The sequence below is a fragment of the Xyrauchen texanus genome, chromosome 23 (genome assembly GCF_025860055.1).
Source record: "Xyrauchen texanus isolate HMW12.3.18 chromosome 23, RBS_HiC_50CHRs, whole genome shotgun sequence".
In the NCBI taxonomy this organism is placed as follows: domain Eukaryota; kingdom Metazoa; phylum Chordata; class Actinopteri; order Cypriniformes; family Catostomidae; genus Xyrauchen; species Xyrauchen texanus.
In genome coordinates this window covers 42,346,052-42,369,381 of record NC_068298.1, presented here as the reverse complement: position 1 = coordinate 42,369,381, position 23,330 = coordinate 42,346,052, and the positions used below count along the sequence as shown (strand labels likewise).

The following is a 23,330-nucleotide window of genomic DNA, read 5'->3' as shown; positions in this document are numbered from 1 at the left end:
ACTGCATTTGTGAATAATCACAATGGTTCTGGTTTTAAAATCCCTTCATCATATTTGAACATGGAGTTTCTGCTGTCCTTTTAATGCTGTATGTTAAAATATTTTAGATTCAATTGCACCCTTGAAGGTGAGGCATGTAAAAACCAAGGCAGAGCCTTGGATTAATGATACTACACGAGCACTTAAGACAGATTTGCAGAAGGACAGGCTCAAGGTGTCTTATGAAATTTTAACGGACTCCTTGCATAACTATCAAAGAGCCATCAAAGTAGCTAAGGCAAAGTATTTCTCAGATATTATCGAGAAAAAAATATCACAAACCTAGAGTATTACTTAAAACTATAAACTTCGATATAAATCCACCTAATGTAATTGGGCCTGATATCTCAGTAGATACTTGTGAATATTTTAAGATCTCAAATAACACCCGCTGTTTGTGATTTATCTGAACCTCTGTGTTGCCCTGTGGTGTTCACAGAGTACCTCCCACAGTGGTAAGAAGGTTTTAAGAAGCGAAAGAAGGTAAATTATTAAAGCAGAACTGTAATTCAAATGGCAAACATTTGCACATTAACTGAAAACTCAGGTTGATGCTTACGTATAGTCGGGTCAGACATGATAACCATGACGTATGTGTTGGACGTGAACACGTCGATAAAGGCTGCAAAGTTCGAGTTCCGTACTTCCATACTCTGGAATGAGGCGGCCAATTTACTGTGGGATAGAAAACAAAATTCCAAATTCAACATGCTACTTTAGCACCTCCAATGAGCTAAAACTGATGTGTGACTGACCTGCAGCTGAGCTTGAACTGTTTAATAATGTTACTGATCTTCTCAAAGCGATGAGCGTCTCGCTGCTCCTTACACTGATAATGGGAAATCACCTGAACAAACACACGCAGAAAGAAGCAGTTAATTCTGTCAGTCAGGCCAGAACTGCTGTTCATGTTTCAGCTGTTATTTTTCTGTTTAACCTCTAACACACAGAGATCCAAGAAAATTTCCAGAAAAGTTGGTCTGATCTGTTCCGCTTTGTATGATTTTGTTCATTCACACTGCCAGAGCTTTCCCATATTCTATGCTCTTTCATCCCCCTGTATACAACTACACTGAGTATGGTACCACTAGTGGGTGGTTAATTTCGTTGTTTGCACTGATGGCAAGTTTTCTTTTCATGACAGTCAGACAGCTCTGCTTGCCTAAGTGGGTTGTTCTTGGCCAGAATAAGACTTGTAGTCAACTTCATATACTGTGGGTAGTTGACAGGGCATTGTTAGGTAGTTGTGACAAATAAAGTTGTCAGAGGTGATAAAAATGTGTCAAATGTACAGCAAAATATAGAATGTATTTTCTATACATGTCACATGTATTGTAGCACGAAACAAAAGACATCGGGGTAGGTTATTTTGACTAGAGTAGTGTACTGAGGCCTTTGGTGGGACATTGCAGCTGCAAGTTTTGCCACGGCAAACATCACTCACTTTTTTTACTTTCTCCAGGCATTTACACCACTACACATTTTTTAAGCCTCAGAAGAAAAGAAAAAAAAAACACCAAAATGATTATGATCTTAGAAATTGAAAACTTGTTCATCATCACAGAGATATCGTAAAAGTAGCAAAAGTAATAGTGGGTAAGGGTTTGCCTAAGCAACACAACTTTTCAGTGTGATTTTATGTATCTAGTTTTCATAGCTTTGATATCCAAGCAACAGCAAAATAAGATGCTAATTGTTAATCAAAATCCCAAACATAATGAAGCACAATTCATTAAAAAAAATAATAATTTGGACAAGGTTCCAACTCATTTCAACCATTGAATTTCCATGACCTTTCCATGACTTGAAAAGCAAATTTCCATGGCCAATCCTTTAAGCCTTTCATTGTGAAAATGGCACCGAAATCACAAATTTGTAAAAAAAACAAAACCACAATATTGTTTGATAAAAGTTCAACTGAAAACATTTAAAGGTAATCCACACATTGCGTGATCCTAAAATGGGTGGGGATTAACGGCACATCGTTGTCTCTAATTGGTCAGGTATTCTAAATAACATGATACATTTTAAACTCTTCACCTTGTGTTTTTAATTCAGTGTAGCGTAACACCCCGATTAAATATTTGAGGACAGAGTGCAATAAATAAAAATATATTAACTAAAAAAAAAAATTACATGATTTTTCCATGCCTAGAAATCAGTTTTAAAATTCCCTGATATTTCCAGGTTTTACATGACCGAGGGAATCCTGATTGGAGTGTTAATTGTTATAGGATGTGTTTAAATATATCCAGGTTGAGTGTGTGTGAGCATTGTGTTTGAGTTTGGTACAAACCAGGAAAGTTGCTCTTTCAAACAGTAAGACTTCATCTGCCTCAATAATCTGAGCAAAATTGCGCAGGTTACACTCGAGCTGCTGTACGTTAGGAATGAGCTGATACACGATACTGGACCAGGCCTGCAGACAGGAACAAATAAATTACATGAACCCACCTTCTGAAAGTTTGTTAATGCTGAGCAGTTGCACATATTCTTACTTTATACAGCGTTTCATCCCAAATAGATGTTCTGAAGCAGGTGCAGGCCAGGGGTCGAGATAATCTCTTCAAATCCTCCTCACGCTCTTTAAATATCTGTACGATGACAAAGGACTTAATGGATATTAACAAACAATTTTAACTTCAGTATTAAGGCTCAGACACATTCACCACCACTTGATGAAGGCATGGCTGAATGTGAAGTGAGTGTGAAAACCACATAACTGCTGACTAAGCAGACTCTTTTTATGCTGCCTTTTATTCTCTGGAAGAGTGCATTTATAAAGAAACTCAACACTAAAATGAGTTCCTTATCCAGTCAACATTTAGTCAGTGTACAAAGCACCACCCAGACAAAGGTCACAGCAAAACCAAGCAACTTCCATTTGGTCAACGCTACAAATTCAGTGTCAAAGTTCAAACCTGAACCCATGTGAAATTTGTGTAGGAAATTTTCTCTGCCACTGGATTTCCATCAGGTCAAATTCCTGATCATGCGGATTCCAACAGAAATTACTGAATTTTTCCAATGGAATTCCACTGTGCATGAGTGAAAGGGACAGTCTTTTAATTGCTTTCAATTTACCAATTTGAAGATTGAAAGAATGGTCTACAAGACAATAAACATGTGCCCCCCCCGAATAAAATCGATAATGGCAGATCTATGCATAACTAGACGGAAACAAATAAAATAAAAGATTTTACCAATGTACAGAAGGTGAGCACTGTTTTATAAACATCTATTCTGGTTTAAAGCACAGAACTTTCAGTGTTCAACTGCCAATGCATGAGATTAATATGGGCCTATTTAACGTTGTTATGGCATTTAATTTATTTGGCATAAATGTTTCATTATGTTCATGTGTTTTATGCATTGTAATGACTATAGAATCTATGTTTTTTGAGTAAGTGAGATGAGTAAAGAGCACTATTGCATAAATCTACGTCCCTTGTCTTTTTATTTGTATTTTATTTGTTAACTCCCAAACCCAAGCTTCTCTCTTTCTAATGTCAGGATAATATAACAGGTACAGTGATATAAATACAAATGGAATAATGTACAGGGCATCCGGAAAGTATTCACAGCGCTTCACTTTTTCCACATTTTGTTATGTTACGGCCTTAATCCAAAATTGATTAAATTAATTATTTTCCTTCCTATTCACAGCCTTTGCTCAATACTTTGTTGAAGCACATTTGGCACCAATTACAGCCTCAAGTCTTTTTGTGTATGATGCTACAAGCTTGGCACACCTATTTTTGGTCAGTTTCTCCCATTCTTCTTTGCAGGACATCAAGCTCCATCTGGTTGGATGTCGGTGCACAGCCATTTTCAGATCTCTCCAGAGATGTTCAATTGGGTTCAAGTCTGGGCTCTGGCTGGGCCAACCAAGGACATTCACAGAGTTGTCCCGTAGCCACTCCTTGATATTTTGGCTGTGTGCTTAGGGTCGTTGTCCTGTGGGAAGATTAACCTGGTCCAGAGCGCTCTGGAGCAGGTTTTCATCAAGGATGTCTCTATACATTGCTGCATTCATCTTTCCCTCGATCCTGACTAGTCTCCCAGTCCTGCCGCTGAAAAACATATCCAAAGCATGATGCTGCCACCATGTTTCACTGTAGGGATGGTATTGACCAGGTGATGAGCATTGCCTGGTTTCCTCCAGACATGACGCTTGCCATTAAGACCAAAGAGTACAATCTTTTGTTTCTCATGGTCCAAGAGTCCTTCAGGTGCCTTTTGGCAAACTCCAGGCGGGCTGTCATGTGCCTTTTACTGAGGAGTGGCTTCCGTCTGGCCACTCTACCATACAGTCCTGATTGGTGGAGTGCTGCCGAGATGGTTGTTCTTCTGGAAGGTTCTCCTCTCTCCACAGAGAAACACTGGAGCTCTGTCAGAGTGACCATTGGGTTCTTGTCATATACCTGACTAAGGCCCTTCTCCCCCGATTGCTCAGTTTGGCCAGGCGGTCAGCTCTAGGAAAAGTCCTGGTGGTTCCAAACTTCTTCCATTTACAGATGATGGAGGCCACTGTGCTCATTGGGACCTTCAATGCAGCAGAAATGTTTCTGTAACCTTCCCCAAATCTGCACCTCGATACAATCCTGTCTCGAAGGTCTACAGACAATTCCTTGGACTTCATGGCTTGGTTTGTGCTCTGACATGCACTGTTAACTGTGGGACCTTATATAGACAGGTATGTGCCTTTCCAAATCATGGCCAATCAACTGAATTTACCACAGGTGGACTCCAATCAAGTTGTAGAAACATCTCAAGGGTGATCAATGGAAACAGGATGCACCTGAGCTAAATTTTGAGTGTCATGGCAAAGGCTAAGAATACTTAAGTACATGTCATTTTTTTTTGTTTTTTATTTTTAATAAATTTGCAAAGATTTCAAACAAACTTCTTTCACGTTAATTATGGGGTATTGTTTGTAGAATTCTGAGGAAAATAATTAATCAATTTTGGAATAAGGCTGTAACATAACAAAATGTGGAAAAAGTGAAGAGCTGTGAATACTTTCCGGATGCACTGTACATAAGTAAAATAATGTAAAACTCTGCACCACCTGCTCAGTATTACTTTTGGAAGTAGCATACAACCACCTAAGCAGCAGATACTCTAGAAGTGGTGATTACTGCTTTTGGAAATGGTAATTTGGCATCAGTGTATAACTCCCTGCTAATTCAGAGTCTGGGGGATGGAGCTTCAACTTCTCTCAAGAGATTATGGGAGAAATATTTCAACTTAGAATTGGAGGGGGGAGTGTGGGGTAGGATTCTAAACATTAAAGGCGCTTTTCCACTACACAGTACCAGTTCGCCTCGGCTAAACTCAACTCGACTTTGTTTGGTTTTCCACTGTGTAAAAGTTGTACCTGTACCTGCTTTCGGGTACTTTTTTCGATACCACCTCGGCGAGGTTCTGAGCGGGCTGAGGCGATACTAAAATGTGACGTAAAAACAATGCCGACTGCTGATTGGTCAGAGAGAATCGTCACTATTCACTGCGTCATCATTGCGCTAGCCAGACGGAGTAGCCAGAATAACCCCGCCATTTTTAAATAGTTTAAAAAGTAAACACAGATATAGCCTACAAAACTATTATTATGGTAACTTCGGAAGAATACGCCGTGGTCAAGCGAGGAGGTGCAGACTTTTCTTTGTTTGGTTGCCAAAGAAAGGATCCAGCGAGAGCTTGATGGGGCAACGAGGAACGAAAAAGTTTATCGAGAAATCTTCGAACTGCTGTCCACACATGGCTACAACAGGACTTTCCAGCAATGTAGGGAAAAGTTAAAAAACTGAAAAGTGACTACAGAGCTGTAAAGGACCACAACGGCCTCAGTGGTTCAAACCGAAAAAGCTGGAAGTGGTATGAACAGATGGATCGGTATCTACGACCATAGACCGGCGAGCAACGGGGGAGGGTGGACTTGACTCGGCCACCAGTTTGTTGGAGTCGCTGATGGAGGATGGTAAGTGTTTTAAGTTTACATTACATTAATTCTGTAGGCGCACTCAGCTCGAGAGTTATGTTTTCTGTAGGCTGGCTTTTGAAAAGCTGAAGCTCACTTATAACAACGAAGACTGTAAACTTGTGTCGCAGATAACAATTGCTGCTACCTCTAGCTAGCTGCTAACTCTGCCATTGCTATTTTCGTATTGTGTTGACTTTTGTATGATCTTTCTATCTAAGATTCATTTTCGACGAGGGAGAATGGTTCAGTGACACCCACTGATGCCACGTTGGCACCAGAACCAGCGGCACCATCGACACCAACAAGATCAGTAACTCAATAACGTAAACTTACTTGCATAACAACAGGAAGCATTCCCAGTTATGGGAATACAGGATTCATTAATATACCTGTTCAGTATTTTTATAACTTTCCAGACGTACACAGTGTACACCTATACTGTACACATAGTATTTTAATGTTGGCATTTACTAAAATAGTTGGGCTCAGATGTTAAGTCGTTACATATACTATATAAGTAATAGTAAGTTGTGGGCTTGTCTTTTTTTGTGTAGCAGCTGTAATGATAATACATGTGAACAATTTAAAACACACACAACCTTTGAATGAAACGTGACTGGTCCGTTTTTCTTTATAACTCATTCATTGTAATTATTTTTTGGCCAGGACGGAGGAAACGAAAGAGGGAACAGGAGCATCTGACTGTCCTGAGGGAGATGCAGACATCGGATGTCGAGCAGCTGGAGTTGAACCGGCGCAGCGGGGCGCCATTTACAGATGGCACTCGATGATGCAGCACATGCCCGAGAACTTCGAGCGGCTTTAAGGAGAGAGGAGATTGCTGCAAATGTCGTCCTTCAACCAGGCCTTTCTGGGAACCCTGAGCCAGCTTGTCCAGGCACTGAACCGGTGGGATGCTGTTCCACCACCCCTGGACTGAAACCCCTTTGTTTATTTTAATTTAATGTTTGCACTACATGTAACATATGTATATAGTTGGATGTGTGAATTTATATTAATATTATATTTTTTTCTATTTGTATGCGTGTTTAAATAAAACCTTTTTGAAACTTATTACAAACAGTGTTTTTTTGGATGGTTTGCTTTTTACAAGGGTTTGAACAAGTATTTTCAGATTGTATACTGTGACATCCTTTAATGAAAAACAGCAAAGACAACATATTTAATGATAATGTATTTATTTAGCAATTAAAATAACGCATCAGACCCTCTCGTACATCTCTGCCCTCCTCCTCAACACCCTGTGCCACTGGCACCACAGGCTCTGCTGCTGCAGGTGCATCCCAGTCATTGTCATAGTCCTCTCCGTGACTCTCACAAAGGTTATGCAAAGCACAGCAAGTAAGAATCATAGATTTCACAATTGTAACATCACAGTCATTTCTTTTCATGAGGCAACGCCACCTTCCCTTCAGTCTACCAAAAGCGTTTTCAACCACTACCCGTGCTTCGACATATTTTCTTGTTGTAGATCTGCTGTTCTACTGTCAGCCGTCCAGTGTCAGTGAATGGCTTTAGGAGCCAGTTCTGCAGGGGATAGGCAGAATCTCCCAGGATGTAGCAGCCAACATTCACCCCACCAATATTCCTGGTGTAAGTTGGAAAGTGGTTGCCACGGCTGGCCAACTCCCACAATGTGGACAGTCTTAAAACACGAGCATCATGCAAGCTGCCAGGCAGTCCTGCAAACACGTTCCAGAACAGTCCTTTTCCATCTACAACACCTTGAAGGACGATGGAGTGCCAGCCTTTACGGTTGAAATAGTCACAGTGGTACTCCTGTGGTGCCAAAATGGGTATGTGTGATCCATCAATAGCACCAACACACTGCGGGAGCCCCATCTGTTCTCAATGTAGGCAGCCATTTCTTCAAACTTCTCCTGGTCTGGGTAACGGATTTGTTCGGGAACCAACAACGTTTCTGCAGCAGCAGTGAACTCTTGAACACACCGGCAAACAGTTGTTATGCTTACTCGAAAAAGATGGCCCATAGTTCTGTACTCTGAACCGTTGCAAGCTTCCATAGTCGATGGCCACTCTTCTTTAGAGGAACACACTTGCGGAAGCTTGTGTCTTGTCTCTCCATCACTGGACGCAGTTTGTTGTACAAATATATGAATGTTTCTTCCGACATTCTGAAGTTCTGAACCCACTGCGCGTTTGTGAAACCAGGAACAATAACATCCCACCACTCGGTAGCTCGGTTGAAAGCCCAAACAGACGGTCTGTCAGCGGCGACTTTGCAAAGCTAAACGGATCTGAAACACATAAACCATGCACATTTTAGTACGTAATACTGGTAGCTATAAAGTTGATTAAATACTTTGCATATAGTATAGTATTTACACATATGCAAACGTTAGCTATGTTAGCATAACTTACCCTCTTAGCGTCGGCTTTGAACAACCGGATTCGTCTCGTAGTCTGAACTCTGTAGTAATTCCCAAACTCTCCTGTTTTTTTCAGCAGTGTTTCGTTTTGCTGCCCTCAGCCTCTCATGAAACAACGTTTGTCTTCTTGCTGTGAGAAACAGCATACACTCGATTTCCTCCATTGTCCTGTGTGTGTGGGTAGCGGATATGTGTGTCGCGCATAAGATTACGTCACGGCAGTTTCCTGCGGCGTCGCTATGACGACCGGGTACTATTTGTGGCGGTACTGTCTGCAATGGAAAACAGAGCGAAAAGCGAGCCGAGTTGAGGCAAGCCGAGGCAAGGCAAGCCGAGGCGAGCTGGTACTGGTAATGGAAAAGCGCCATATGACTACATCTAGAGATTCAAGGTTGCGTCAGATGCATTTTAAGATCTTGTATTGATTCTATTGGACCCGCTCTAAATTGTATAGGCTCGGGTATTTGCGAGCCATCTTTCCTGCTTCTCAGATCACTGTGATATCTACAAGATAATTACATAATTTTAACTCAAATCAATGTTTCATGAACGTTTAATTGTTTATTTGTCAAGTAGTCTTGTAATAGGCTGTATAATATGCAGTATTTATTTATTTGGTTAGTAGTCATATAATAAGCATGACAAATGTACAGTCAGCCAAATGTTAAATTGCAAAATTAACCCCTTCAGGTGTCCTGTTGAGAACAATCACATTTTTTTTCAAGAGCTGCTTGAAAAGGAGGCACTGCACTGCCAGGCAAAAGTATGAACAAGGCTTAATGGGGAAAAAGGCAGAGGAATAGAAATTGCCCAAAATTGGTTATTGCATGTAATGTCCCAAAAATTTTAATGTGTGAAAGTGTGGGGCGCACCCCCCATGCAATACCGGGGGTGCGCCCCACACTGGCTTAAAGGAAGACTTCATGAGGAAATTCAAGCATGTATCTCACCAGGTCTCTCTGATCCTCCTGTACCAGATCCATCTTGTGCACCAGGCAGAAGATTTTGGCATCTGGTGAGTTCTGCAGGATGGCTTCCAGACACGACTGGTAGTAATGCATGTCCTTCTCCAGCTCTCGACTCTCCACGTCAAACACGTAAATCAACACCTCCACATTACGGAAGATGTTGTCTCTCTGACTTGTGAAGTAGTTTTCCATGAAAGTGTCCTGACTTTAAAAACACATGTCACATAAAAGGGAACAGTTGAACAGAAAAAGAAACCCACCCTCCACAATATTCACATAATTTATCATGCTGTTTCGATTAGGGCTGGGCGATAGGACGATTGTAGCACAGTCCCTCGTTAACCCTCTGGGGTCTGAGGGTGTTTTGGACCCTGGAGAAGTTTTGACATGCCTTGACATTTGTGCTTTTTCGTTGATTAAAAACATATTAATGGCTAGTCTGATAACACTGTATTCAGTACAAATTGGCCTACAATAATATGTGAGCAACATGTGTGTACATGTTTGTATTTTTGAGAAAATAAAGTTTACGCATGATTTTTTTAAGTCACTGAAATAAGGCCATATAACACATACTAAACATTTGTCCACAAGACTTTTGAAAACTGGATCTTGTAGCCTGGAGTTTTTGCTACAAAATGATGTGAAAACCATCCTGATCACTCATTCATACAAAACAATATAGTAATTTAACTTTTGTGAGACACTTTTAGTGTTGATAGGTAATATGCAATGAGGCATGAACCATCACAAATATTTATGTGATTCACACCTGAGGACACAAAGACCCCTCCTCTGGGCCCATCAATGAGGAATGTGACAAAGAGAATGAATGTGAGGAGATTTAATGATCAAAATCAAGTTTTAAGTTAAGAGAAGTAATCTGACTATACATTTCCTTTAGATAAAGACTTTACTTAATTTTAGACCTACACTACCGTTAAAAGAAGTCTCTTCTGCTCACCAAGACTGCATTTATTTGATCCAAATGATAAAATGAGTTCATTGTGTGATATATTGTAAAATGCAATTTGTGATCAAAGCTGAATTTTCAGCATCATTACTGCAGTCTTCAGTGTCACATGATCCTTCAGAAATCATTATAATATGCTGATTTTCTAATATGGGCATATTTAAAGTGCATTTTACTAATTTAACCTATTTGCAAGCACAAGCTTTGTTGATGATAACAAGGCAGCATAAACACGTTAAAATATAATCTAAACATTCATATTATTTTTATATCATATTACATATCATATTTATATCATACAGCATACAATGTAAATGCCTGATTTAGCCGTAACAGCATTTAAATGTAACTAAAACTTGCCTATTAGGACATATTTCAAATGTCAATACTTTGAATCCTGTCTGGAAACAGTCCCACTATTAAAATATTTACGTTTATATAAAATAGCATGTCAGCTATTGAAAACGAAATTACTTACTCTTCTGAAATTGTATCCTCTGCTGGGATCAAGTCTCTCTTAATAATACAAACGTTCATCGGAGTCCCGCTCTTCTTCTGAGGAAAATGTTAACTCATCCTTACATTCAGGAGTTTACAAACACGCAGAAAAGTTGAGCTGTGTTGTGTTTATATTAAACCTCTGAACACCGTCGGGGCGAGAACCATTTGCCTTGATCGTCTCAGCACATTAGCGTATGAATGGCGCGCTCTGCTGGTGGGTGGGATCACATTACCTATAATGAAGCTGAGCCAGGAAAACCATACATCGCTTTGTTTCATACAGATTACTTTGCAGGAGAATATTTGTTTTAAATTTGAATTGCTTTATTTAAAAGTAGACATTTTAAGCTATCTTTAGACATATATTTCATGTTTGTGCAATAAGTATTGGCGGAGTTTAAGTTCATTTTTGTGATGTGTTTCTGAAAAATGCTCATGAACGCAGAGACTGCTGAAAGCTCACCCGTTTTATTTTCGTTATTTTACAAAAGCACAAGATTTTGTTGTGTTTTTGTGAGTGCACACAAATAAAAGTAGACCCTTTATAGTCTGTAATGATGTCTTACACTTATCTGTATACCCAAAAATTATGGAGTATTTTAAGTTGTTTCTGCTGTGATGATGAAAATATCCATCAGGACGCGCCGGCACGTCCGTCGACCCCAGAGGGTTAATGTAGAAAGGAGGAAGTGGGAGCCAGTCAAATAATACCAACATAAGACTTTTTACTGAACACTTTTCAGAGTGCAATAACCAAAATCATGCTTTTCAGCAGCACATCGATAAATGCACACATACACTGCTGCGTGCAACTCTCTCTCCCCTCTGGGCTTCTCGTCTCCCCTTCTATCTCCCCAATGCAACTCAAAACACAGAACAGCTGTTAAGAGAAATTATACACAGGTGCGAGTCCATACCATTCATTCCTCCTGGCCTCACTCTCCATTCACAAACCAGCACCCAGCCATGCCCCCATCACCACATACCCACCACATACAAAAACTCACTTAACCCCCCCCCCCCCCATTTCTGGAGAGGAAATCTGCAACAGGCTGTGGACCACCTCGAACTTGGACCTGCGGGCTGTATCCTTCTTGCTGTAGGGCTCTACGTTTAGGATCGGCTTTGGTTATTAGCAATAATTAATAATTATCATAGATAATAATTATTAAAATCAATAGAACACTGATTAGAATCAATGTTAGCTTTATAATCCTTTAAATCAACAATCATCAAAGACAACCATCAATTATCAAATTCAATAGACTATTAATTATTATCAAAAGATAATCATCAATTATTAAAATTAATGGAACATTGATTAGAATTAACACAAGCTTATTGATCCTTTAAATTCAACAATAATCAAAGATAATTGTCAATTATCAAAATCAATAGAATATAAATAAGGATTAATATTGCCGGGGCACCACCCGGGAATCAGGGACTAATAACCAGACAGTATTAGTCCGTTGTCCCAACTCCTGGAGCTAGAGCGCATCCCTGTTCGGGACAGGAGTCCACCACATTGTGGGGGGCAAGGCCCCATTTCTGCAATCCTCCCCTCAGGTGTCTGTCAGGCCCCACCCCAGCCAGGGCACCTCCCTCATCAGGAGGAGGAAGTGGTCTCACCCAACGGCGTGGCAGTGGGGGCAGACACTGGTACTCATCCTCTGACGAGTCAGATGGATACAAGTGGGACCAAGCCACAGGTCTGCGCATGCGCCAGCTTGACTCCTTTGCAAAAGGACATAGAACGATTCGACCCAGTAAGCCAATATTCAAATGTCAATGATTACCTCAGGGAAATCGAACATTGTCTTGCCGACTTGCCTCATGCCTCGGCGTGTGACAAGTTGAAGCTCATCTAGAAAACATCTTCCAGAAGCATCCACGCTTTCATTGAGACTCAACCGCCGCTCACTCGGGACAGTTACCTGAGGTTTTGTAGGGTTCGGAGCGAGAAGTTCTCGCTATATACTGATGAAACATCAGCCACCCTAAGAGCCATCCACATCCACATCCAACAGAAGCGTTTAGAACCTCCCAGGGAGTATTATAGGCGTTTAAGGAACTCATACTTCTAAGGAAGTAATGAGCCTGGTCTGGAAGAAGAGCGAGGTTACAGGGGTGGAGATCTCTTCCTTCATGATCTCCACCCCTGTGTGCGAACCCACGTTACACTGATGTGTAAACAGGGTAAACCGACCATGCAGGAGATTAGGAAGATGGCCCAGATGACATGGGAAATAGTCGTGTGTACGACTGTTAAACAAGATGACAATGCCACTTTTCAGAAAGGGCAGACTTAGGGCTTGAGGGCTATGAATTGCCTCAACCTAGAGTAAGCAGCAAAGCGGCAGCCCCAAAACGCGTGCCCAACCACCCACAGGAGGGTTGGAGGAACCAAGGCAATGACCACAAGGTCACTCCCAGATTCAGCAAGAGCCCCAAGAATGGAATCCCTTTGCAAAGAAAAGGAATGTCAGGTTTGAGGAAAAACATCAGACATCGGAAGGGAAACAAAGGGAATCGTTCAGGGCCTCCCAAAGAGAGGGATCTGGAGCGGGAGGTCAGCCTCATTCAGAAACACATAGCGGACATGATGAAGCACCTCAATGCTTCTCACCATCCCCCAAAGGGCCAGACAATGATCACAAGTGGGCCAATAGTGACAATCTGCCAACATGACTAGGCCAGACCCTTCCCCCTTCAACTGCCAGAGTCTACTTCGTAGGCTGGGGGAAGAACACAGAGGAGACCCCAACACTACCAGTGGCAGTTATGCCCAATACCAATGCTCCGCTCCTGGCACCTGAGACCTGATGCTAGGCCATATGCATATACACCTCAGTGTTGATAGGGTGATGTATAGACATCCATGCCTTATTGGACACTGGATCTGAAATCAGCTTAAGGTGCAAGGAGACTTTAGCAAAAGTCACCAGGACAATGCTCTCTTGGTAAACCACTGCAGACAGAGCCCTGTGATGTGAACCTTGTCAGCTACACACAAATCAGGCCCCTTACCAAGCTCCTCCAGAAGGACATGGTATTTGAAGGGGGAGACCCTCAAGAGCAGGCTTTCAGAGAACTGAAGGCAAAGATCTGTTCAGCCCCTTTCCTCATCTACCCAGACAAGGATGTTTCACATAAAGGCAAGCTTCTCCTCCCAATGCCTCAGCACCACCCTGGCACAGAGGTATGACAAAGAGAACTGGGAAAATCCCCAAAACTGCCTACAGACTGTGAACCTGGATCAACAACCGGACAATGCAGACATGAAATTCTATTACGATAGGAAAATGTCCAACCGCGAATATAAAGTAGGTGTCTACTTCAAGTTCACAAAACCAGTGGGAATCTCCAAAAAGTTCCTACCAAGCTGGTCAGGCCCCTTTGAGAACATAGGGAAGCTCTCTCCAGTAGCTTACCGAGTCCATATCTCAAAGCCAAACCAGACACCACTATACTAGTGGGTCCACTCCAACCGGATCAAACTCTTTGAACAGTCTCCACTCCAAAGGGGGGGTGGACCCACCACAATAGTGTCCACCGTAGTTAAGTGTAGCATGCTTTACTCACAACATTAGCATGCACTAACACTTAATACCACTCACACGAACACAAGGTAAAGCAACTCCTTTTCCAACAAGAACAATTACAGGGTCTGGTTAAAACCCTGCAGGGTACCATACACAATGTAAACATGCATTCTCTAATTCTGAATTCAGTCCTTTGCATGCTCTGGATGCCTTGTCAGAAGATGTGAGATCAGACATAACACATATGCGAGTGGCTGGAGATCTAATGCATGACCTTGTGAGGGAAATCAGCACTTCAGTTAACAGCCTGAGTGGTGGAAGGATCCCATCCTACTTGGTTCCCCTAAACATGGCTGAACAAATCCTTAGATCTGCCACTACCACTGTTGTGCAATCTTCTCAGATACATCTGGCATACAGCCTTAGCAGTGCAATCTCTGGTCAGATAAATCCACAGAATCTAGAGTTATGATTTATCTGTAACTTACCCATTACTGAAGAAAGGAACAGATACTAGGGTAGAAGGAGCTGGTACTCGATGGCTTGTCAACACACCAGCCACTAAAGTCCTATTGTCATACGACCGCCATTATACAGCCACTAAACTAAGGCTACCAAACTGTGTTCTTAAAGGTTCCCCAAGAAGCCACTGCACATTGACGATATTGTCCTCCATCTCAACATTGACAAACATGACGCAGAAATTGAGATCATGGATGCATGTCAAAAACCTTCATGAACTGTTAATAATTCCAGGAACTAAGTGCTTGCGAACTCAGGATACATGGACTGAACAACTTTCGGGTTGTTTCAAGGGACCTGGGAACTGTGCAACTGTTGGGTTGCTCTCAAAGACTGTGGTAGGAACCCCAACCTTAAGACCAAAGGGGGGGGATGTAGGGCCTTGCCCAATCAAAATGGCAGCGGACACCTCATGTTCTATAATCAAAGGTGAGACATTGAACACGGTTTCCCAGAGTCCTTCACAGTTTCACAGCTGGATGTGAATTCCCGACCATGGACCCAATCTCAAACCCCATTGGTCAAAAAGTGGCCTATGACTGGTGATGTCATCTTGTCAATAAAACTAGTGGACACATTTGATTTCGGTCTCTCTGCGCCAGCTTCTAAGCCAGCGGTGTGAAAAGAGAAATAGGAAGGAGTTTCCCTCCTTCTGGACAAACAGAGACCACGTTTTTCTATGGCAAGGCAAGTTTATTTATATAGCACATTTCATACAAAATGGTAATTCAAAGTGCTTTACATAGAAGAGATTAAAATAAGAATAAAAAAATAAATAAATAAAATTAAGAATAATTGAAACAGTTTAGAATATAAAATACAGTACAAACATTTGGACACACAGTGGCACAGTGCTCATTCAGTAAATGCACAGCTAAACAGATGTGTTTTGAGTCTGGATTTGAATGTGACTACTGTAGGAGCACATCTGATCTCTTCTGGAATCTGGTTCCAGCTGCGGCTGGCATAATAGCTAAAAGCAGACTCTTCTTGCTTAGAATGAACCCTTGGTATTTCTAGCTGATGTGATCCTAATGATCTGAGTGATTTGTTGGGTTCATATTCAGTGAGCATATCTGCAATATATTGAGGTCCTAGCCCATTGAGTGATTTATATACCAGTAATAATACTTTAAAATCAATCCTAAATGTAACTGGGAGCCAGTGTAAAGACTTGAGGACTAGTGTGATATGTTAATATTTTCTGTTTCTGCTCAGAATCCTGGCAGCAGCATTCTGTATGAGCTGCAACTGTCTTATGGTCTTTTTGGGAAGGCCAGTGAGGAGTCCATTACAATAATCCACCCTGCTGGTGATGATAGCATGCACAAGTTTCTCTAGGTCTTGACTGGAAACAAAGCATCTAATTCTTGCAATATTTTTCAGATGATTTTTAGTTGTTTGACCCCTAGCGTCAAGGTATGCATTTACCTTGAGAACTTCATCTTTTTTTTCCAAACACAATAACTTCAGTTTTGTCTTTGTTTAACTGAAGAAAGTTCTGGCACATCCAACTGTTAACTTCATCAATGCATTGACACAGGGAGTCAATGGGGCTGTAATCGTTAGGTGATAGGGCTAAGTAGATCTGTGTGTTGTCTGCATAGCTGTGGTAAGCAATTTGGTTCTCTCTCATTATTTGGCTCATTGGGAGCATATACAGGTTGAACAGGAGTGGCGCAAGAATTGAGCCTTGAGGGACTCCACACGTCATGGACTGTCTAGCTTTTCCTAGTTCCATATTAAAAGCATGGATGCTGTCTTTGTAGATGTTATAACGGACTACAAGTTTTGTCTTCCGCCACATGCGCTCTGCTTTTCTGCATTGTCTTTTCATATTTTGCACTGCTGTTGAGTTTCTCCAAGGTGCTTTTTGTCTGCCACTCTTCTTCCTGACTTTCACAGGAGCAATATCATCAATTACACTTTTAACTTTTGAGTTAAAAGAATCAAGGAGAAAATCAACAGAGTCAGCAGATATACTTGGTGTTAACGATATAGCCTTCATAAATAGTACACTAGTGTTCTCATTTAAGCATCTCTTCTTGACAGACACAGATCTAGCTTCAATGGCAGGAGAGATCAATATATCAAAGAAAATACAGAAATGATCAGACAGTGCTACATCCTTAATAACAATCAATGAAATGTTTAGACCCTTACTGATAAGTAAATCTAGAGTGGGTCCATAATTGTGTGTAAGTCCATGTACATGCTGAGTCAGATCAAAAGTTTTTAAAACAGTTTTGATTTCTTTTGTCATATTGGTTTCTGCATAATCTATGTGAATGTTAAAGTCTCCAGCAATGGCAAAACAGTCAAACTCTGAGGTAATTGTTGATAACAGTTCTGTAAAGTCCTCAGCAAAGACTGGAGAGTATTTTGGAGGCCTGTAAATAATAAGAAAAAAATTTGATATTTGCTTAGAAGCTGGGCGCAGAGAGGCCGAAATCAAATCTGTCCGCTAGTTTTGTTGACAAGATCAACGTCATCAGTCATAGGCTGCTTTTTGACCAATGGCGTTTGAGATTCAGTCCATGGGTGGGACTTCATATCCAGCTGTGAAAAAGTGAAGGACTCTGGGAAACCGAGTTCAATGTCTCACCTTTGTTTATAAAACAAAGGGTCATGCGGCCTCCGCTGCCATTTTGATTGGGCAAGGCCCTACGTTGCGATAGAGCCATTGGAGTTGGGCATGGTCCAAACGGAGGGTGAGGACTGACCACTTGATCCCCAAGCACTCATTCTCGATTGTGCTGTACACCGTCACACACAATGAGAGCTTGTACTATAAACAATAATATCATCAAGATCAGCAGTGGCATTGGCAGAGTGTAGGTGGAGAATTCTGTCCATGAGGCACTGAGGGATATTCGAATTTAGACACCTTGTTGACTTTTCTGAAATCCACACAGAACCAAACCGAGGACCACTGGACTGGACCAGTCACTGTGAGATTCCTCGTTTACCTCCATATTTTGGCATGCCCAATTCCAATTCCTCGTGGTGGCGTAGTGACTTGCCTCAATCCAGGTTGCGGAGGATCTATGTTTCCGACGCATCAGAGACAGTCAAGCCGCACATCTTATCACGTGGCTTGTTTAGTGCGTTACTGCAGAGACCTAGCATGTGTGGAGGCTATTCTCCATGGCATCCGTGCACAACACACCACTCGCTTCACACAGAGCAAGAACCACATTATAGTGACCACAAGGAGGTTAACCCAACGTGACTCTACCCACTCTAGCAGCTGGGCCGATTGCTTGCTTAGGAAGCCTGACTGGATTCAGTCAGCACGCCCTGGATTCGAACTTGTGACTCCAGGTGTGGTAGTCAGCCTCTTTACTTGCTGAGCTACTTAGGCCCCCTGATTACCCCCATATTGAGCATGGCCTTAATTGCAACTGTGCACTACTACCCCTGGGGTTGTCTCGATATGGTGCTCTATGAGATTCATATACCCGGAAAGAAGCGAGAACATGTCTGAGTATTTTCCTTGCAATCTGGCAACCTCCGTGATTTGTGACGGTGAGAGGTGGTCTCCACAAGTGACTGGGGTGGCTTGATCGGTGGCTTTTAAGTTCACCTCCGGTCTGAGTTACTCCCACTCCGGAACCACCATCGCCAAAGCCAAAGGGAACTGCCTCTCTCTCCATGGTTTTAGGAGATCTGACGTCCTCTGCCTCTATCCATTCATTTAACCTCCTAATCGACTTCCCTAACTCGCTGTGTGACCTCAAAGGGACTTTGCAACTTAAGTAATTTAGAGCTAGATATGGACAGCATCTCCCAGTGTACTGTAAATTCCCATAGCCGAGTACCCATATTATACAGCCGTCTTTGATGTTCTTGAGCATGAAGAAAATTCTCCTGTTAATTGCCCCAGTGTGGAGATTTGCTCTCAGGTCAAGAACATATTGAATTTCGCTTTCGCTGTTTGAAGGTCCCTCCTCCCAATTTTCCCGTAGGACGTAGAGCATACCACACAGTTGATGCTCGTACAATAATTCAAATGGGGAAAAGCCTGGAAGCTTGCAGGACCACTCGTACTGCACACAATAGGGGCTCGAGCCACCAATTTCCAGCATTTTCATGCTGCAGCAGCGGCAACAGCCGGACCGCTCACTGGGTCTGTCCATCCCGAGGCTTCTGCCGCCAGCTAGAACAACTCCACGAATGCCTCCGGGTCGTCTTCAAGTCCCATCTTCATGAGCGTGAAGTGGGACATTATAGGGGAGGCGGTCAGGGTTGCATCGTTAGAATCCACCTGGGGTCTCAAGCACCGAAGAACCTGTCGATAGTATGCCTGAGCTTGCAGCAGGGTCTGGAAGCACTGTTCCTGGTACAGCTCAAGCAGAGTCTGATGTTGGTTCTGGTGGATGCTGGTGAGGGTCTTGATAAGTTTACCGAAGGGCAATGACTCCATGACTGCATAGCTTCCTCACAGATTCTGAGTTTCGAGCCACCCATGCAAAGTCCCTTGTTAATTACCAAAATCAAGCTTTGCAGCAGCAAATTAATAAATGCTCAAACACGCCACATACTCTCTTTCCCATTTGGGCTTCTCATCTTCCCTTTTATCTCCCCAATGGTGAATTCTGTACTGTTCTGCATTAAAACACAGAAAACCTGTTAGAGAAATTATACACAGGTGCGAGTCCTTGCCATTCATTCCACCTAGCCTTGCTCTCCATTTACAAACCAGTGCTCAGCCACGCCGCCATCACCTCAACGATGTAATCAGATATTGACAATATTTGACAAATATCCCGATGCCGATACTGACATTCATTGATGTTCAACAATATCAGGAAATGACAAAACCATGGAGCTTTGAAATCGGCAAAAATATTAAATAGTAGCCCAGGGTTTAAAATTAACACCTGCTGCGAGTCGCGACCCGCCAAATGCGGATTTTCTATTTCATGCATAGTGGTGGGTAATTTTACTCATCTACCCGTCACTGTGGTGGACAACCTGCAAGTCTCGGAGTGACACATGACATGAAATGCTGTTAAACACAAAAGCATGTACTTGTAAAAACACACTTTATTATATTTTAAAGAACAGACGACAGAAAAGACATTTATGCAGACGTTATGGCATTTATTCGCTGTTTGTTCAGAGCCATGAAGTGCGAGCATGTCTCATGGAACATGCGCATGTAATGAGTTCCCCATTCTCTATTTCAGTCATCTGAAAACAGTTTGCAAGATCAAATGACCTTCATTCTCAGGAGGTGCTTTTCATTATTTCCATGAAACATTTTGAGCTTTAGAAAAATGTAGATTTACTCACTCTCAGATGTGTATAATTCTCTTTCTTCTGCAGAACACACATTTAAAAATGTTTAGAAGAATATCTCAGCTCTGTAGGTCCATTAAATGTAAGTGAATGGCCTGGGTAGTTGAACGAATATTGACATTGACTTCCACCCCTCGAGTCGTGAGTTTGAATCCAGAGCGTGCTGAGTGACACCAGCCAGATCTCCTAAGCAACCAAATTGGCCTGGTTGCAAGGGAGGGTAGAGTCACATGGGGTAACCTACTCGTGGTCGTAATTAGGGGGTTCTCACTCTCAATGGGCCATGTTGAAATTTGTGCGTGGATCACGAAGAATAGCATAAGCCTCCCGTGCTGCGAATCCCTGCTGTGTCAGTCACAGTGAGCCACGTGATAAGATGCGCGGACTGCAGGGCTTAAAGTGAAAAAAATTGCTGAGCCTGAACTTTTTTTTGGGGGGGTTGTTTTGCAGAGACGGACTTATCTTCAAATGGAACCATTTATTTTTAAGTATTACGGCTGTATCTTAATGGCATCTTTTTATTAATGAAGGCCAGTATCACTGATATTTTATTTAGTATACTAAATTTTAGGGTTATAAAATAGTCCGCAATGCATAAATTATAAATTAAATTCGATTAATCCTTATTAAAGCTACAAGCGTTCTTTAGTCAAAGAGTAGTTAGTAGTTTTCTCTGTTCCCTTTGTTCTTTGGTTAACTTTACTGACAGACAGAATTAGTGGCTACTGTCACTTTAAGATCTACAGCTGGTGACAGGATCTCACGCATCTCATTCTCTCACTACTCTTTACTTCCATTTAAGATTTTATTTAACTCATTTAAAGTTAATAATGATTGATTCTTGTGAGGATACTCGACAAAACGGACATTTTGGCATAAATGTGTGTGTTATTGTTCGCTCAAGCCGAAAGAGAATTCGATACTGGTTCGCGACTTTTTGTGCCTCGTGTGTGTGTGTGTGTGTGTGTGTGTGTGTGTGTGTGTGAGGAGGACATTTACTGAAGTGCGTTCTCTTTTGTCTTGTCGCACATTAATGGTTTAAAGCATTTGGTGGACAAACTAATAACTAATAAGAGCTAAAGAATGACAAAGAACGGATGCAGCGTTAACTGTGTTAAATATTTTAAAACATTAAAGCTGGACAAAAAAAAAAAGAAATCGCATACGTTAACGTTGACAGCACTAAAGGTGCGTACACACTGCAACGTTACTTGTCATACATTGCTGACAGAAAATAAAGCGGTTTAAAGTGGACTCGTTTTCATGGTAGGCCTACACATAATGTTTTTTAGTAAGCTACACAGAATGTTCTACATTAAATATTTAACTAACAGTCTGAAGTTACCTAGCAGCAGTGTATGTTAATGTTAGCTCAGTCAACGTAAGGCTAACATCAAAAGGTGTAGACAGAAAATATGATTATGCTGACCTGAGCTAATTTACTGAAATCAACCAACTCACATCTCCTTTCTTTTCATCCATGATGACATTAAGTCACCTAATGTTGTTTCTGGAGTTCTGCGCTCCATGCTTTCACCGACGACGCTTAACGTGAGGTATGGATCTCAATCACACTGTTGCCAGGACCCGCCCTGCTCTGCTTCTGATAGGCTTGTGACGTTAGTTAGAGCTGCGCTCCTCTCATATGATTGGTAGGTGAAATCAATTGACTCGAAAATATTAAACCGCATTCAAGTTCCCAGTTTCAAATGCAGCCGCGCAGTATGCGCGCTCATAATGGAAGCGGCGCACTCGTTTTTTCCAAGCACGTCCGCACCGAAAGTGCGTCCGACTGTAATTTGCAGCCTGATTACTAAATTTTGCCTGCGCCAGAGGCCGGACCTGCCCTCAAGCCGGAAATCCGGCCCCCGGCCGGAATACTTTAAGCCCTGGGATTGACTGTCTCAGAAGCAGAGGCAACTGAGACTTGTCCTCTGCCACCCAGATTGAGGCGAGTAACCGTGCCACCACGAGGACCTACCGAGTAGTGGGAATTGGGCATTCCAAATTGGGAGAAAAGGGGAATCAAATAAAATATAAATAATAAAAATGTAAGTGAATGGGTGCCAAAGTTTTGTAGGGTATGCAGGTCAGGTTTGGGGAATGTATGACTAATATTAATGATCGTAATCAATGATTAATCATACGGGTTGACCCAGATACAAAACATACAAAAACACCCCAAAAAGGGCTTATATAGTCCAAGAGTCTGCTTCAAATATATATAGATAATTAAACACAACGAATTACAATTAATTAGGAATATTCATTATATGCAGACAGGCTATATTCATTTTAATAAACCCTCAATGGAACTGACCCGTAGGCTACCGCAACCGGTCAGTTCGTCCAGCGAACCGCTTTGCTAAATACTCCTGATCAATTCTCTTAAAGGTTTATTCTTAGTTATAAGCTTATTCATCAAAAGCACGTTAACTTACTTTGATAATATCAGCTTGTAGCTTAAAATCGCACATTAAAGAGGCTTTGTTTTGTGACCAACACACACAGACAACTAAGCGTATAATTGGGTTTAATACAAAGAACTAGGATATATCACAAACTCAACAAACAAACATTTAACATAGAATAAACATAAAATAAGCAAAATAAACACAGTAAGGGAAAGTAAAGAATTATTAGAGGTATGGTAAACTTATTACAACAATTAACCCTTTGAAGCCAGCTAGGAAATTACACACTGTGATGCATTTGAATTTCAATGGAATAATACTTGCACAAAAGGACCTTTTGCGTGGCTGAGCAAGGCTGCGTGGGTATCGTGTCCTCGTGGTGTTCTTGAGACGGAGGATTTCGGTTCGGTGTTTCCAGAGCATGGTTTGCTTGCTGGAAACTCGAGGCGTCTTAGAGGGTGACTGTTGAATAGTTGACAAGTGTTCCGGAGGGTTGCAGAAGATCGGGGAGAAGTGAGAGAGTGTAAGATGGCTTTAAGAGACCAGAAGAAGTCCAAGGGAGGTCCAGAAGTGAAGTGGGGAAGTAAGAGAGATGTAAGAAATAAGAGGGTTGAAATGTTCAGCAGAAGAGAGATAAGAGTAAGAGCACGAAGGGTAAGAGAGGATGCAA

At 41.8% G+C, this 23,330-nt stretch overlaps 1 protein-coding gene across 2 annotated transcripts in view; it reads right to left on the bottom strand.

The window, feature by feature from the left end:
* Nucleotides 1–23,330, bottom strand: part of LOC127617081 (ras-related GTP-binding protein A-like) — a 52,965-nt gene that overhangs the window by 18,306 nt on the left and 11,329 nt on the right. For both annotated transcript variants that reach the window (XM_052088966.1, XM_052088965.1), the window contains exons 5-9: nucleotides 9,384–9,606; nucleotides 2,538–2,633; nucleotides 2,336–2,458; nucleotides 795–886; nucleotides 599–714 (exon numbers count right to left, since the gene is read on the bottom strand). In XM_052088966.1, the coding sequence (XP_051944926.1) occupies nucleotides 599–714; nucleotides 795–886; nucleotides 2,336–2,458; nucleotides 2,538–2,633; nucleotides 9,384–9,606 (650 nt within the window). The remainder of the gene's footprint in view (nucleotides 1–598; nucleotides 715–794; nucleotides 887–2,335; nucleotides 2,459–2,537; nucleotides 2,634–9,383; nucleotides 9,607–23,330) is intronic.